This window comes from Spinacia oleracea, chromosome 4, assembly GCF_020520425.1.
Source record: "Spinacia oleracea cultivar Varoflay chromosome 4, BTI_SOV_V1, whole genome shotgun sequence".
NCBI classification, from domain to species: Eukaryota; Viridiplantae; Streptophyta; class Magnoliopsida; order Caryophyllales; family Amaranthaceae; genus Spinacia; species Spinacia oleracea.
In genome coordinates, this window is record NC_079490.1 from 187,734,928 (window position 1) to 187,752,101 (window position 17,174).

At 32.6% G+C, this 17,174-nt stretch overlaps 1 protein-coding gene across 2 annotated transcripts; it reads right to left on the reverse strand.

Moving 5' to 3' along the window:
• Positions 1-9,263: 9,263 nt before the first annotated feature.
• LOC110782714 (uncharacterized) lies at positions 9,264-12,807 on the reverse strand. Of its 2 annotated transcripts, XM_021986937.2 has the most exons (4): positions 12,453-12,803; positions 11,050-11,099; positions 10,440-10,524; positions 9,264-9,518 (listed from the first exon to the last, which is right to left on the reverse strand). In XM_021986937.2, the coding sequence occupies exons 1-4, from the start codon at positions 12,727-12,729 to the stop codon at positions 9,472-9,474; spliced, it is 459 nt and encodes a 152-aa protein (XP_021842629.1). In that variant the 5' UTR covers positions 12,730-12,803; the 3' UTR covers positions 9,264-9,471. The 2 variants fall into 2 exon arrangements, with proteins under 2 accessions (XP_021842629.1, XP_021842630.1); XM_021986938.2 differs by lacking the exon at positions 10,440-10,524 and having other exon boundaries at positions 12,453-12,807.
• Between the last annotated feature and the right edge of the window lie 4,367 nt (positions 12,808-17,174).

Consider the following 17,174-nt stretch of genomic DNA (forward strand, 5'->3'; position numbering starts at 1 on the left):
GAAGCATAAATATTATAGATACGGAGTAATATTGTACAACATATACAATACATTATATATATATATATATATATATATATATATATATATATATATATATATATATAACATATTTGCTGAAATATTAGAGCACCACCTAGGATTACTATTGGTTTCGACCAATGAAAAATAAGATTTCTAATTTATTTTTGAATTAAAAAATGTGAGTGCCATGTAGATAATTAATTAGGCGCCACACATACATTTTAATTAATTAATTAGGCGCCACACATATATTTTAACTAATTAATTACTAATATATACAACTCCATGCAAAATCAAACACTCTAATAATTAAAAATTAAATCTAAAATAAAATTCATCCAAAATCAAACATTAATCTAAAATAAAGTTCAATCCAAAATCAAACATTAATCCAATAATAGAGCGCTACGTAAGAAATCTAATGGTTTCGGCCTATGAAAAATAAGATTCCAAAATTATTTTTGAATTAAAAAAGTAGGGTGCCACATAGATAAATAATTAGGTGTCAGATAGATATTTTATTAATTAATTACTAATATTATGCATATACAACTTCATCAAAAAACAAGCACTCTAATAATTAATAATTAAATCTAAAATAAAATTCAATCCAAAATCAAAAATCAATCTAATATAATATATAAAATATAGCAGTTGGTATATCTAGAAGTTTTATTTTAACTTAACAATTTAATTAAATACGTGTATTGCACGGGCTAAAATCTAGTACATTATAAAAACGAAAATTCGTAATGGCTTTAGAGCATGTTTAACATAAAGGAGGTTACCTTCCTCTTATTTCTTATCTCTCCTCTTCTCCTTTTGATACATCACAATCTATTTTGTCCACATTATTTCTCACTATCTCCTTCCTCTTCCTCTTCCTCTTCCTCTTCTTCTTTCTTCAATTTGTCCCACAACCAAGAGTATCCTTTCTCACTTCCTCTCTCTTCATACATATACCCCACCAAATATTCTATTACATTAAATGATTTAGTTTTCAATATGTCAATTTATTAAAATTAGATTAATGATAATTTAAATTATTTTGAAATTATTAAAATCAAATTATGATAATAAATATTTATACAGAAATTTAAATATTAATGATAATTTAAATCAATTCATTAGTAAATAAAACGATCATCACACATATAATAAATAATTAAATATGATAATAGATATACCTTAAGATGAAAATAAAGTGTGTGAAAATAGGTAAAAATTAGGTTCATTTTATAGATAATTTTTTTGTATGGTTGTTGGTGTTCTTTCTAAAAAAATATATGTTTCCGTTTTAATTTTATTACCATTTAAATAATTATAACCATAAAACATGGGTAAATTTGACAGCCACTATTAATATGACAAGTGGCGAAATTTAACTTGTCAAAGGTTCCTCATGAGCACATGAGCTTTCCTCTCCAAATGGAGGATGAATGATATTCCTCTTCCAAAAAGGAATCCTCTCCTCCATTTCTACAACAATGAGGAGTTCTCTTAGGAGGAGAGAGAGTGCTAAGAGAAGGGTGTTTCCTCTTGGTTAAACATGCTCTTACCTTTAAAAATAGAGCTAGTGTTCAGGACTAGACTTGGATTAGTGAGTTATATATTGTCTGTTTTCCGTCTGTTTTGTTTAGCTTAAGCCTGATTTTATTTTTTTAGTCTTTAATTTCTTTTTTTGGGATCCTCCCTATAAGGTTTTCCATTACTTCAAAGATTTAGGTTGCATTCCATCTTTGTGAGAGTTATAAAATTTGTTTGCTTACAAAAATGAACAAAAAAACCCGAAATATCGTTTTAACCCAAATTGACCATGTTTATTTTATAAATTTATTCACCTAGTCAAATTTGAATCAAACCTTGAGAGGTTCTTATTGAGTACAGGGTCGTCTCAAACATAATAGAGGTCCTGTGCTAACTTTAATAATTAGGCCCCAAAAATTAAAAGTTCAAGAAATTAAAACAAAACACCCAGCAGGAATTGAACATGGGTTACTTGTATTGTAAGGGTAACGCTCAACCACTACATCAACAGTGTTAACTTACAAGTTTTTTTGCACAAGTTAGGATATAACTCAAATAATGTGGCTCTTTTAACTCTTTTTTGTCCGTGGGCCCTATGCTATAGCCCAGGTTGCACAGGCTATTATCCGTGTCTGATTGAGTATAATCATCCATCTAACATACATTATAAAAATTTGTCTGCTAACATGATAACATTATCGACACCTATCCTACAGTCTAAATTGCTTGTCAAATTAAAATTTCTCAGAAATTTTCAATAATATTTTCAAATTATGTTATCATGTCGTGTAAGAGACAACCTACTTCAATTAAAATATATTTGTCATTACACATTATTTGGTACTCCGTGTAAGATGACACTGGGACTTGATAATAGGCCATGGCCTTGATCCTACAAACTGTGAGGTAGCCAAAAAAAATTGAGCAAGTGTTACCATCTATCGATAAAAAGGAGCACAAACTCATTGTCAATGTGTTGTTCTAGCTGGATTAGGAATTGATTTGGCCTCCCCAAAGAAAAGACTCCGGACAAATGATATGAGTGTTTGCAATACACATAAAGACGACAAGGATGCTTCTTCGAGTATGCCCGTGAAGGATTGTAAGCAAGACATTTCAAGGATTGAAGATAAGTTATCAAATGGTTGTTTTGATAATAAAAGTTTCCCTAAAAAAGGTGGCAAGTGTGGCTAAAGAGGAGGATATGGAGGATAATGAGTATTGTTCCAATGATGAGAGATCTACTCTTACAAACATTGATATAGGATTGGATGACTATTTGTGGATAGGGGATGAAAGTGCTTTTAGTAAGAATGTAGAAGCGATGGTTGATGGAGTAATGGAGGAAGATGTAAGTTCCTACAATTTGAAAATATTAAATCACGTGGAGTCTAAATATCAGTTTGTTAACTTGCTGAGGACGGGCTCCTCACTTTTCATTTCAAAGAAGAATTATCAAAATTAGTTGAAAAAAGTCTATCTACTATGTTAACTCTAGACTGGGTTTTCCTATAGTCGTTCGTTTAGTGTCTAGTCCAAGAAATTTGCCACCTAAAGAGAAAGAAATTCATGAAGGAGGATTGATTGAGCCCCCAGTTTGTTCAATGAATTGAAGGAGTGTGCATGTTCAAGGTGATGATGCAAATATTGTTGAGAGTTCGAGTAGATAAGGAGAGGAAACATCATTAATGGACAAGGATGAAGTTTGTATGGAAGAGGTAGCTGACGACGAATATTTGATCAATCTAAAGGACAATCGTCTTCATAATGGCTTGCCGAGCAGCCCAGACATCATTTCTTCACCTCACATCTTTCATCAAGATCGATAGCATCAGCTTCAAGAGAAGTTCACTACATCGAGGAGACGCTTGGCTGAAAAGAATCGTGTGTTAGGAGATTACTCTCACCTTGTTGATGATTACAGGTACCGAGCGGGAAAGCAGAGGAAGGTTGTGGCCCCTATATTGGAGGTGCGCAAATCGACCAAGGAAGAAGCTAATGTCATGTAATATGGAGTCGTCTTGTTTCTTGCCTTTCTAATATCGAGTCTAGTAATAGTGTTAACTGTTACTCCCTCCGTCCCGGAATACTTGCAACGGTTTGACTTTTTACACTATTCACATAATTCATTTTGACCCTATTTTATTTATATTATATGAAAATAAGTGTTGGCATATAATATATTGTTGGGTTCATCTTAATATATATTTTCAAAATATTAATATTTATAAGTTTTTATAATATATAATTGAAAATATTGATGGTCAAAGTTGTGCATTGGCAAGCGTGTCCAGTCAAACCGTTGCAAGTATTCCGGGACGGAGGGAGTAAGAGTATAGTGTCTTTTGCTACACATGATAGCTTTAGGCTATTAGTAATAGGTGGTCTTTTCTTTTGTTTGCTTGTGTGTAATTGCTGCCAAAGAAAAAAGAAAAAAAAAATGTAGAGATGTCAAATCTATACCTAGTCTATATCTATGAAGACCATTGATTGTTAGACGACACGTGTCACCTGCATCTTTTATCCACACGTGTCACTTGCATCTTTCATCCATTTTTTTTTCCTTTTGTTGTTTGTTATACGAAGTATTTATTTTACATCTTCAACACCTCTTCCACTTGAACTTCCTCCTTTAACATCAATTGACTAATTCATATATTCATTCAACGTCTTGCACTCCATCTCCCGCTTTAACACTCAATATTAATTCACCATCTAATTTATATATTTACAACTTTCAAATTTCACCTCTATATAAATCATATATTCCCACTAAAATTATAAATTCTCAATATAATTATCACTTTAAAATACGGCTTAACAATGACTATATAATCGCCCGTTCATTGAACAGACTCGAAAGCTAGTTATAAGTGTAATAAGAGATGCAAGCGTGCAATCAATCAAAGTACTCCGTATCAAAGGCCGCCAAAAGATAGCTGCGCTGTAACATGGCCCCACCACAATAAAAATGAGCAAGTTGTAGAAGCGAGTTTAGTATCTTTGACTTGTTGACTTTTTTTGTAATATTTCCGCGGTTTCCCTTACCGTAGGAGTTAGAGTACTTCGTCCCTTAACACTCGGCATATTTTGACCAGATACAGTTTTCAATACATATTGACCACCAATATTTTCAACTACATACTATAAAAATTTATAAAAATATTAATATTTTGAAAATATATATTAAAATGAAGCTAACAATATATTATATACTAATATTTGTTTTCATATACTAGAAATAAAATGGGGTCAAAGTGAATTATATGAATAGTGCAAAAAGTCAAACCGGGTCGAGTATTAAGGGACAAAAGGAGTATTATTTAGAAAGACTTTTCAATGGCTACTAAAATATGGTAGCCATTGTAATTGTTTTAATCTGAACCTTTAAATTTACAGGACTAATATATCTTGGCGGTTTATTTATTTAACCTTTAAGATAAAAATGAAAATAAATTTCAGTTATTCACAGTTCTCGTGTGAATGGCAATTATCAACTGCATGATGATTTAATCAATGGAAAAAATTTCTCTTACTACCGATTTCCATGTCCGGAGCTACTCCTGAATTTCATTGTTAAGGATTTTATGCAAAAGGTTCTGATTTTTTAATCAACAAATTTATCTTTATTCAAGTTATTATCCATTTGTGAAAATAAAAAATAAGTAAACTCCATTGATGACACTGCTCAAAGTGTAAGATATCTATATGAGAGGTATGAGGGAGGAAGAGCTTTTTGGAGTGAATTAGAGGTTTAATCTTTAGAAAAAGCTAATTGGGAATGTTTGGTTAGGAGAGGATTGGAAGAGAATTTTGGGGTGAAAAAACTAATTTTGAAAAAGCTCAATATAGGAGCTTTTTGCAATTAGAGGTTTGGGAAAGTGGATGAAAATGACTATTTTGTCCTACTATTGCCTATAATTACAACCACTATCAACCTTGGTACCCTACATATTTTTCTCCTAAAAAGATTACTCACACTTTCTTTTTCATTTTCACCCTATTTACTAGATTCGTTTGTTGTTGTAATAAATTTTATATTAGTACTTTGAAGCAATTGAAGTATATTGCAATCATGCTTAAAATTTCATTAGTAAAATTTATCTATTTGAAAATTTCATATTATTAAAAAAATTAAATTAAGAATAATTTTTATTTTAAATAAATTTATTTTATTTAGTCAATGTTTATTAGAAAAATATAGAGAGAAAAAAATTAACACCATAAAATATTTGTCTAATATTAATAAGAAACAAAGTATGTCAATGTCCTTAATGGTCATTTTACATATTAAACAGCTAACATCTATCAGCTAATTTACCAAACACTTTTACACAAACATCTAATGCGACCAACTAGTCAAATCAGCTAACCGTTAACAACTAGTCAAACCAGCTATCAGCTAACAGGTAACAACTCCTAACCAAACAGGGCCATAGCAGTAACACCAATAGCAGTTAGTTTTAATGATATGAGAATGGTATAATTATTACTTTCACAAATAATTATTTACGACTGATCGACTTGAAAGCTTCCATTGATGTTCTTGTGAGAATTGCGGAAATGAAAGGTATATTCGTAAGAAGTACTTCATATATGGGAAGGGAAAGGGGAAAACCTAATTTACGTAGCAGTTACTTTATTTCTCTTTACCAGAGAATAATTTTTTTTTTATTATTAGTCAACTAAAGAGTAGTGTAGATTTATTATAGAATATGTACGGTCACGATTAAAGTTTATAATGACTACCAATTATGGAGTTCCTACGTATACAAAGGCCATTTTTGGCCAACAGTTTATCGTGTAATTTATTGAGTGAAAATCTTGACTAGAACTAGTTGAAGAGTTGATCGAGTTGAATTTTCCCATGGTTGGCTCAAGTCTCAAGTGCTTCATCACACTTATGTACAATTATTTTATGTTTTGCCTTTAACGGGTTGATTTCCGTCATGGATAATCATATTAACATAGTTAGGGTAAGGAAAAGGGTCTTACTAGGTTGAACTTCTTTAATCCTAAATGTATAGGCCAGCCAGGCCAATTAGTGTCAATACACGACGTCAACCTCTCATACAACCGGCTTAATTTCAGTTTCAATACTTATTTTGTAGTTTAGTTCGTTTCAGTCCAGGGGGAGCATTCAGTTCAGTTCTCAGTTCAATTCAGGAGCATTCAGTTCAGTTCAGTTTGGTTCGGTTCGGTTCGATCCAGTTGAATTCAATTCAATTCAACTTAATAATAATAATAATAAATATTTATTATTATTATATTTAATTATTTATTATTTAGTTATTAATTATTAATTATTCTTTTGTTATTAATGTCATGGTTAAAATGCTGGGATAACATAAAAACAAAAAAATATACGTAATTATTAACACGAAAGGTTTTTAAAAGACTACAATAAAATGGTAGTCATTACAATACATCAAATATAAGCCTTTTTATTGTTATTCACTAATCTGGATCATTGATTTAATTGACTTTATAATTAAAACAAATAATTAATGAAAATCATCCCACGATCTTTTTTTTTTTTGGGTAAGTTTTCTCTTTCTTAGTCCCTTCTCCTATTTTCCAACCGCCCAACCATGAAATCTGATTGAAGAAAACATCATTGGAAAACATGAATTTATTTCGCATTCTTCTTCCTCTAACACAAAAACCATCTTAGATTAGTTAATTAGATTAAATTTCGAAGAAATTATCCTTCTCCTTGGAAACAAGAAATTTGAAATTCGATATTGAAACTGAAATTAAAATTGATCGAAATTGGAACTAATTCGACGGAATCTTCAAATTACTAGGGGTTAGATTTGAAGGTCTGCAAATTAAATGTATATGAACATTAAGATATGAAGGCCTGGAAATTAAGAAAAAAGGACATGGCCGAGAAAATGAAGATTAAGATACGAAGGCCTGGAAATTATCAAAAAAAGGACATGGCCAAGAAAGAGTCCATTATCAAACTTTTAATTTGTAACTATTTTTTGACATTCACCAATTAAACAAAGACACAATTAATAGTTCCGCAAATTTGCGTGAAAAAAGAATGGAACTTGTTCTTAAATTTAAGGTTTTAGTATCAAAGTTCTTGATCAAAGTGGCCAATCCGAAATGTGAGACTTCGAATTCGATAGTTTTGATCTATTAAGAACACATGCAACCTTGATATGTAGTTTGGGTCAAGTGATAATTGACAGGACAAAATGACTATAATGTTGACAGTGTACAAGGGTCAAAATTTAATTAACTTGACCCGGGTCGCATATGTGACCCAAGGTCAGTGCATTAAAATTGGAGGTGGGACCGACTTCAGCTCCACTTGCAGTTGCGTCGGCTGTTTGCATGCAAATATTTAATGCAATTTGTACCGTGATTATATTACTGTATGCATGCAACAAATATTTCAAGTTGTTGGGCTCATGTGAACCTGCCACACATACAAGCATGTAATTAATTTTTTTTTTGCTTTTCATTTTGCATGATAACAATCCAATTATGTATCAATTTTACTTCATTGTGTTATATATGTATGTTTAAGATTATACGTTACATTTTTTATTTATATGTAATGTTAATTTAATTTCATATTTTTTCGTTTGTTAAAATTAATAATTGTGTTTGAAGGTGAATTTAAAATGGAGTATATATAAAAGTAAAAAAAGTAGGTAAGAGAAATTAATGAACTTGAGTCAAGATTGTAGAAGCAAAATGAGAGATTTAAGTAAGTGGTATGTCAAGTTAGTGGAATATGAGGTGGAAGAAGGAGAAGGATGAGAGAGAAATTATTTTTCACTTGACCGAAAGTCAAGGATGCACATGGTCTTACGGACTACGGATTATAGGGATGAGAATATCGTATTTTTTAAGGTATTATACGGATGAGACTAAGAGAGTGGGGTATTTTTATTTAAAAACTTAATTTAATTTCATTATAAAAGAGTATATAAATAAATAAAAGTCAGCAAAATCGATGGACAAGATTAATCTACTTTTATTCAAGGGTTAATATTTTATAAATTATAGTGGCTACCATTTTGTTGTGGCTATTATAAAATTGTCCTATAAACACTGGTAACCGAAATAGCTAATATCACTTAGCAACAAAAAACAACTTATATCATCCCCTTTTCCTTTTGGTGTAACAAGGTAATTGCGGGTAAACTATCAAGGAAATCAAAAGGTCTTGCGCGCACTAGGTGTACAATAAATTTATTGTACACCAAGATAATTTTTACCCAATTTTTTGTAACTTTAACCTAGTTTTGATTAACTTTTATATTAGTAATAAAAAAGTTGATAGATAAACATTTTAAAGGGTTAAATGTTTGATTTTATACATTATTTGTCATTTTAAAGAAATAAGTTTTACTAAAATTAAAAAATTTATCACTAAAAAATACCTAACTTTTACATATATAAGCTTAACTTTTAAGCATTTTGAGTTAACTTTTACTTTGGTGTACAATATTTATTGTACACCCATTGTAAATAAGAATTTGTGCAAGGAAATTTTGCCAATTACTATTTAGGTATTTAGTGACTTTGTGAATCATTACCTAACTTGTTAAAAGTTGTCAATTATCACCTAGGTGTTTAGTTATTGTTGTCAATTGCAATTTTAGCGCATATTCCGACCAATTAGTAAGTAACCATATCATAATCAATCGTTATTCACTTTTTAATTATTTTCAGTTATATTGAAGGAATAAGATAAAATAAAAAATAAAAAAAGGTGTAATTTCATAGTGCTAACCTATGTTTTTGACATAAGCTGGTCGACTAGGTGTACATAATAGAGGGTTTTTGTATAAACATTGGTAAGTAAATTCACTTAATTTCTATTAATCTCTTCTCTGTAGTTGGAAAACATTTTTTCTTCTCACGATCGAATATTATAACCAAACAACCCCTATATCATCCCGAAAAGAATCTTTTCCAAGATTGCCATGGTAGAAAACCCCCTGTCAAAGAAAAATATTAAAGAATCAAACACCATTACAGTCGTCTTAAAATGATGCACACGAGATACATGAATATTACGGAGCTCTATTACTCCACTTTATATGTTATAACAGAAGCAAGAAATATTATAAATAACGTAAACAAAGAATACAGAGATTTAACGTGGTTCACTAACGATGTGTTAACTATGTCCACATGCAGAAGAGAGGAAAGTTCTATTAATCTTGAGGAGTACAGATTATAGAATACAACTAGGTTATGACCTACAAAATTTATATAGTACTCTCTAAACAGATGCGGAAAAGCCCAAAAAATAGGCCCAAAATAGATAAACCTCGTGTTGGGGTGTCGCAGTAAGAGGAATGACCGATTCAAGGCATATTCTAACATTATACTTGCTCCTTTCCATTAAATTATTCATATTTAACATTCATGTGGTCGTATTTATAAAAAGTTTACCGTCTTTCATAATTTACTATAATAAACAAAAACATTATCAAGCAAAATCTTGTTAGATTCGTTTCAACATGAGTTTTTCTAATATTAAGCTTTCAAATTTTTATAAGTATACTACATCCTTTTCATGATGTTTTTTACGGTTACAATTTGCTCAAATATTAAGATAAAAAGGAATATTGTGTTAAAAGGTGGGTGGATATAATAAAATATGGTTAAAGTAAGTGATGGATGTAATGAAAGATAAATAAAATAAGAGAAAGTGAGTGAAAACTGATGAATATTGTGGGGGTAAGAGAGATAAGATAGTAAAACTTTCATGTTCAAAAATAGAATAAAGCACAATGTAAAAAACTAAAAAACATTATGAAATGGACTAATACGAAAAGCGTAAAAATTATTTTAAAACGAAGATAGTACGTGTTAATTAAAAATAATGAAGATTTCAAAGGTTGAACACATACCACAACCAGGGCACTTGAAATAGTATTTTTTGTCCCTTAAAACTAATCCCGAACCTCCACAAACCTCACACCTTCTTTGTGCTGCCTGTAAGCATTAGATATAATTTTAGTTTCAATGTCAATAATGGAGTATTTATTTATCAGGACTAACATTTTAATCCGTTTAATGCACGAGAACATTATATATACTCCGTATAATGTATGAAATACTAGCCCTCCGTCTATGTTTTTACGTGTGTTATTTTACACGCGTTTTAACGACTAATTAATGTGCATTGAGAATCCTCTATTTTTTAGGCAAATTATGTTTATTTATAATGTTTTCACCTTTATCAAAAGTCTGATATTGGAAAAATGAGAAAAAATTAATGTCCCAATGAAAAAGTGTAGGAGATTAAATGACCCAATGAATTTAATTGGTTAAAATAATCATGGACATAAATTTTAATTGAATGTTAAAATATTTATGTGATAATATAAAAGAAAATGTAAAGAATATTTTAAGACAAAAAAAAAACGTAAAGAACAAAAAGAGAAGGAGAGATTAAGTATAGACTAAGTATAGATTGACAAGTGAAAGACGTTAAAGATAAATAAATAAATGACTTACAATTCTTTTGCTGAATTCAATTCCCGCAACAATAAAAGGTATGACACCAGCTGCATTAGCAATAGATGCCAACTTAGCATTTTTGTTTTTTTTTTTTTTTATTAAAAAAAGTTAACTTATTACTCCCTTCGTTCCTTAATACTCGCACCGCTTTCTTTTTCGGGCCGTCCCTTAATACTTGCACCGTTTCTATAAATGGAAATTCTTACCAATATTATATTATTTCTCACACTAACCTACTAACCCACCTACACCACTATTCCCTACAAAAAATCATTTAAAAATTCATATACCCCACCCACCACTCCCCATCTCTTACACATTTTCCACTAACTATATTAAAAAAATACTCCACTATCAACTAACACTATTAAATTATTAAGTCAATTCAAATGTCTTAAACTCTACACCGATCAAACCGGTGCGAGTATTAAGGGACGGAGGGAGTATAACCTAAGCAAACTACACTACAATGATTTTAGAGACCCTTGCATAACATATACGCAAGTATTAAGAACCAAAATACAATTAGTGTAACCCAAACACGTAGTAGCTTGGTATTCTTTTATGTCATCCCTTGTTTGCCGAGATAGCCTTCTTTGCAAATCTTAGATGAGATTAAAATACCATTAAAAAACTACTCCCTCCGTCTCTTTTTATTTTTTACGTTTTCCTTTTTTGGTGTTTTGAAATGTTCTTTACATTTCATTTATATTATCACATAAATGATTTAATATTCTATCAAAATTTGTACTCCCTCCGTCCCGGAATACTTGACCTGTTTTTCTTATCGGGCCGTCCCTTAATACTTGACCTGTTTCTAAAAATGGAAATATTCTAACAATATTATATTATTTCTCACTCCACCCCTATTAACCCACATACCCCCTACTCCATACAAAAAATAATTAAAAATTCAACCCCTACTCTCCCCCAACCCCACCTCTTAACCCACCTCCCACTAGCTACATTAAAATAATACCCCACTATCAACTACTACCTATTAAATTAAATAAGTCAATTCAAGTCCCTTAAACTCTGTACCGGTCAAACCGGGTCGAGTATTCCGGGACGGAGGGAGTACCCAATTATTATATTAACCAATTAAATCAATTGAGTCATTTAATCCCTCACACTTTTTTCTCATTTTCCCCATATCAGAATTTTGATAAGAGTGAAAATATTATAAATAAACGTAATTTTCCTCGTTTACATGAAAAACTTAGAAGAATCTCAATGCACATTAATTAGTCGTTAAAACGCGTGAAAAATACCAAACGTAAAAAACAAAAAAGAGACGGGAGGAGTAGTGTACAACCGTCTCATACAAAAGTTTCTCGGCCACAAACTGTATATCCTCTAAAGTTGATCATGAAGCAATAATTAATTAATTATAAAAATACCTAGAGAGCCAACAATGATTTGCCAAGTAAGTTGAGCTTGAGCTGGATCTCCAATTGCTCCTGAAACATCATCTATTGCTTTCACCCTCACCTCCAATTGCCTAACTTTGATACAATTATAATATTGTTTTGTTGAGTTTCTTAATTTAGGATTAAGGTGATAATTAATTAATGATTTACCACTTTGGTTGATTAGACGTGTTTGGTTATTGCTTGAGGAATTAGTAAAGTTAAGAGGGATAAGAGGGAAGGTGGAAAGGGAAGAAAGAGTGTCCATTGTTTAGGAATTAGGAATAAGGAAGAACCAAACAGCCCTTTAAGTTTTCTGGAGTGGAGTGGTTCACAATTAACAAAGCACTTCAGTCATAGGGCCTACTTGTAGAGTGTATGTGACCATTTATTGTAGCGTTTACTTTTAGACCACGTCGATTGTTCTCCTGACCCGTTACTTATAAAATGATATCCGTAATCATATCAAGTAACCATATCGGATCGTTATTGGGTACCCGTTATTAGAATTTATTCACAATCCTATTCCTGGCCTAACAATAGGTCCAACTTTTTTGCGGGTTTTCTGTGAGACAGTAACTATTTCACTGAAAATTATACGGAGTAATTGCTAGGACTGAGCAAAATTATCCGGAAAATCAAAAATTTGAAACTCGAATCGGTTTCCGATTTGAAAAAGTGGGTACCCAAATCGATATGGTTATTGGTTTGGGTACCCGATCCGAAATTTGGTTATTTGATATGGTTACAGATATCATTTTATAAATAACGGGTACCCGGTCGTACCTTAGATTCGGTTTGGCTTGTATTCTTATGTTTTATTGAACGAGTAACTCTCGAGTCTCGAGTTCACCATGCTAACATTTTATGCCAAATACTGATTTTTTAGAATTCTAATACCTCCTTCGAAAAATCGGTTGAAAGTTGATTTGGGTACATTTGGATCGGGTCAACAACAATGCGGGTTAACCGGATATAGGGTTTTATCGGGTCAGGTCGATTGCAATCGTTATCGGGTCAAATCGGATTTCAGATTGCTATTGAGTCGGATGTGGGTTCGGTTCCGTTTAAACTAGTCGAATACTAATCGGTTACAGGTCTCCTGGGGTTGTTAGCGGATTAAGTTCGGTGTTTGATTCACGGGTCAAATCGGATTTCAGACGGATTCAGATTGGTTTCAAGCGCCTCTACTTGTCGGATATATTCAGTTCGAATGTCAGTCGATTTTAATCGGTTTGTCGGATTAGGTCACTTTTTAACAGCCCTTCCACACAATCTTATACACAGTAGTTCGTATCATCGTATGTCCCAAAATGGTGTTATTTGAGAGAAATGTGAATTTTTGGAATCCGTAAAGGTTTGGAGTCCAGATGCTATCCATCGATTCCATGAGATGGAAGATGGAGAAATTAAAGCATACCAGAAAGGATGAGGCTGAATCAGCATAAGAGTGCAAAACAAAACAATAAGAAGAAAACAGAGGACCGGTCTAACTTAGAACATGATCAGCCCCAAGTCTTAAGACATGAGTTGTGCTGACATGGCATATGATTCATCAGTCTTAAGATCAGACATATAAAAATAGTAGCATTGAAGTAGACATGTCTTATCAAAGTCTTAAAATGAGTCTTGAAAAATTAAAACTCAACTTAAGACTTGGTATGTGAGTTAAATTAAATAATAAAATGATATTTTACATAAATTTACAAGTCTTAAATGATTTAATGGGTGAAGAGATAAATTTAATTGAATCTTAAGGAGTCTTAACAATAATTTAATTATTTAATATTAATGAAATGCTGACATGGCAAATGAAGAAAATCTTAAGACAAGACCCCCTTGATCTTGCTCTTAGAAGGTTAAGTCCATCCTTACATAGATCACGAATGGTGCAAATTCTTTGTTATATCAATGTTAACCCATCATAGATTCAATGCATCGTTCTGTGGTCTGCCATCAACCAAGATGAACTTAGTAAGATGAACTTCAAACTCGTTATCATCATCAAACAAAGGCTCTGATAGTTTGGCTACTTAAAAGAGATTTCAACACATAAAAAACAAAAAACAATGCAGTCTCCTTTTACCTCATAAACTAGCCTTAAACATGCCATTATCTACCATACATATTCAACCTGATATAATTATGAGGAGAGCATATGAGTAGGAAAATGTAAGGGATGCAACTAGCTTCTCGCCTTCTCGGGTGCATAAAAGATGCTTACGGAGGACAATAACATAATCCAACCCGGGTAACGCTCAAGTACCAAACACAACTGGACAAGTCCTACAAGTCCAGAACGAATCATCTCTCAACCCAGACCATGTTAAAGCAAGTTGGTCAAGCCCTACAAGTCTACAACAGGAAAAATGTTAAAAACCAAGTTGTGGAGTGAAATTGAACCTCGGGAAGAGATGGTACCTTACCTGGATTAACTTCCTTGCTGCTAAGAGGAGCGAGACAAGGTAGTCCTATTTCATGTCTTTTATTTCTTCTCTTCCCTGAATACAATATATGTCAAGATCAAATCCTACCTGAAATTAACAACAAAAACAGTTTCCAGTTTCATCCCACTATTGCAACTCAAGCTTTCTTACACATACATGTGTTTTGCTGATGATGATAACATCCTTCGTTCCAATCTAAATGCTTGCTGCTAAAAGGTCTCAAGGTATTCTCATAACCCCATCTGGTCTTCAAGTAAACACTCAGATTTTTGCTGTTTATGGCAGTGGCTATAGATGTTCCAAGAGTCATTCACATTGTCAAGGTTTTAACTTTTAAGAGGCAGCTTCCCTATTACGGAGTACTCTTATCAGTAAACCAGAACTACCTGCTTTTTTTAGGGGAAACTTATGGAGGAGGTTAAATCACCCCATGGGGTAGCTTTGGATCTATACTGATTCAAAGTATCAGACCAATACTGAGCCTACTTGGGCTTGGTCCGGTTACGGGATTATATTTTCCAATTATGGAACTAATTCAGGGCGACCTATGTAAGAAATTTCAACTGCCAGACTGTTTCTAAAATGGGCCAACGCCCCAACAGGTTTCACCACCTAGGCATGAATTGATCCGGTCCGTTAACCACCTCTACCAACATCATATGGCATATAACTCCCTTAGATAACCGAGTTTCCAAAGAAGCATTTACAGCTTCACAGCTCCAATGCCTCCAAAAATACAGGAAATGGAAAAAAAAAAAAAAACTTAGTTAAAAATCTTGAATCCTAATTCCCAACCACGCAGCAAAAGGCAGCAATCTCAAACCTCAACTACCCAAACATGTCTGTCACACCTAATTCACTGGCTCACCGCTATTAGATACTAATACAGACAGTCAACTAGGTCCAGGAATACAGAGGAGGACCCTCAATTAGTGTGCTCATATACTATTGCAATGCCAATTGCCCACCAAATTTCTCAGCTTCCTAGAATTCACCACATCGTGCTGCCTACGGCCTACATGTTTCATCCTTTCTCCAATATTCAACTAAGCACTAGCATCTGTGAACTGATGCAGAAACGACTGTTATATGCCCACAGAAATCAGCACTGGTTAGGTTGGAAGATGACTCAAATGATAGGAAACCAAATATAGTGAAATACACTGTAGAAGAGAAAGACTCCAGAGTTACCTACAGGTAGCAAGTATGAGAGAAGCCTATGGCTATGAAACAGACATGAAAATGTTTAGCAACTCATCTAAATAATCCTACAATTCTAGCAGCTACAATTACCCTGTTTCCCAAGCACTAAGACTCCGTTTGGTATGGTGTAAAACGTTTTCATGGAAATGATTTTTCCCTTTTTAATCATTTTACATTGTTTGGTTTAGCAAGTGATGAAAAATAATTTTCCATCATTCCCTCGAAGGTAGAAACACCTTTCCCATATGAAAGGGAGGGAAACTACTTTTCCACCTTTCCTCCTTACCTCCATGGAAAATCATTTTTTCATTGAAAACGTTTTACACCACACCAAACGGAGCCTAACAAAAGCAACATAAATCTGAAGATCCTAACATATCAATGTAGCAAGTGAGCTAACAATTGCATTTCTTTTGGCCAGAGGGCAAATCTGACTCAACAAAAATAATAGGTGAAACTGTGAAAATGCTCTATCCAAAGGAATACAATTTAAAGGTTAGCAACTTAGCACTACTTCAACATAGATATCCAAGAATCCACGTATAACAAGCATTCAGCTAGCCTAGACAAGACTACAGGAAATTCAAGCCTAACTTACCTCATTGAGATCCAGTACTCCAACCAAACCAACAGCTTCTAATTAACGTCAATCCTAAACACATAAAAATACCCAAAATCTTACAAGATACCCTTATGACTAAAATTTCAAACTGCCCGAGTTTAAAATAAATTGGAAAACATCAAACACGCAAGCAAAATCCATACATTTGTTAGTCTGTTACACGGAATAAAGCCACAAAAATGACTCTTAATGCATTCATCAAATCAGCTCAAATTGAATCGCACCGAGCAAGAGAACCAGGCCATTTCAATTCTAGTCTTAACCTATTTCATCACTGTCGGCAATGTGCGGACCAGCCATCCAAGAAAAAACACAAGTTCTTCCAATCACATTTGCCAACCCATCTTAAATACTCAACAAGCAAAACTCAAACTTTATAAATTCCAAAGTAAATCAAATGTTAAAATCCAACGAAACATTCTTTCTCATCATTATCAATAC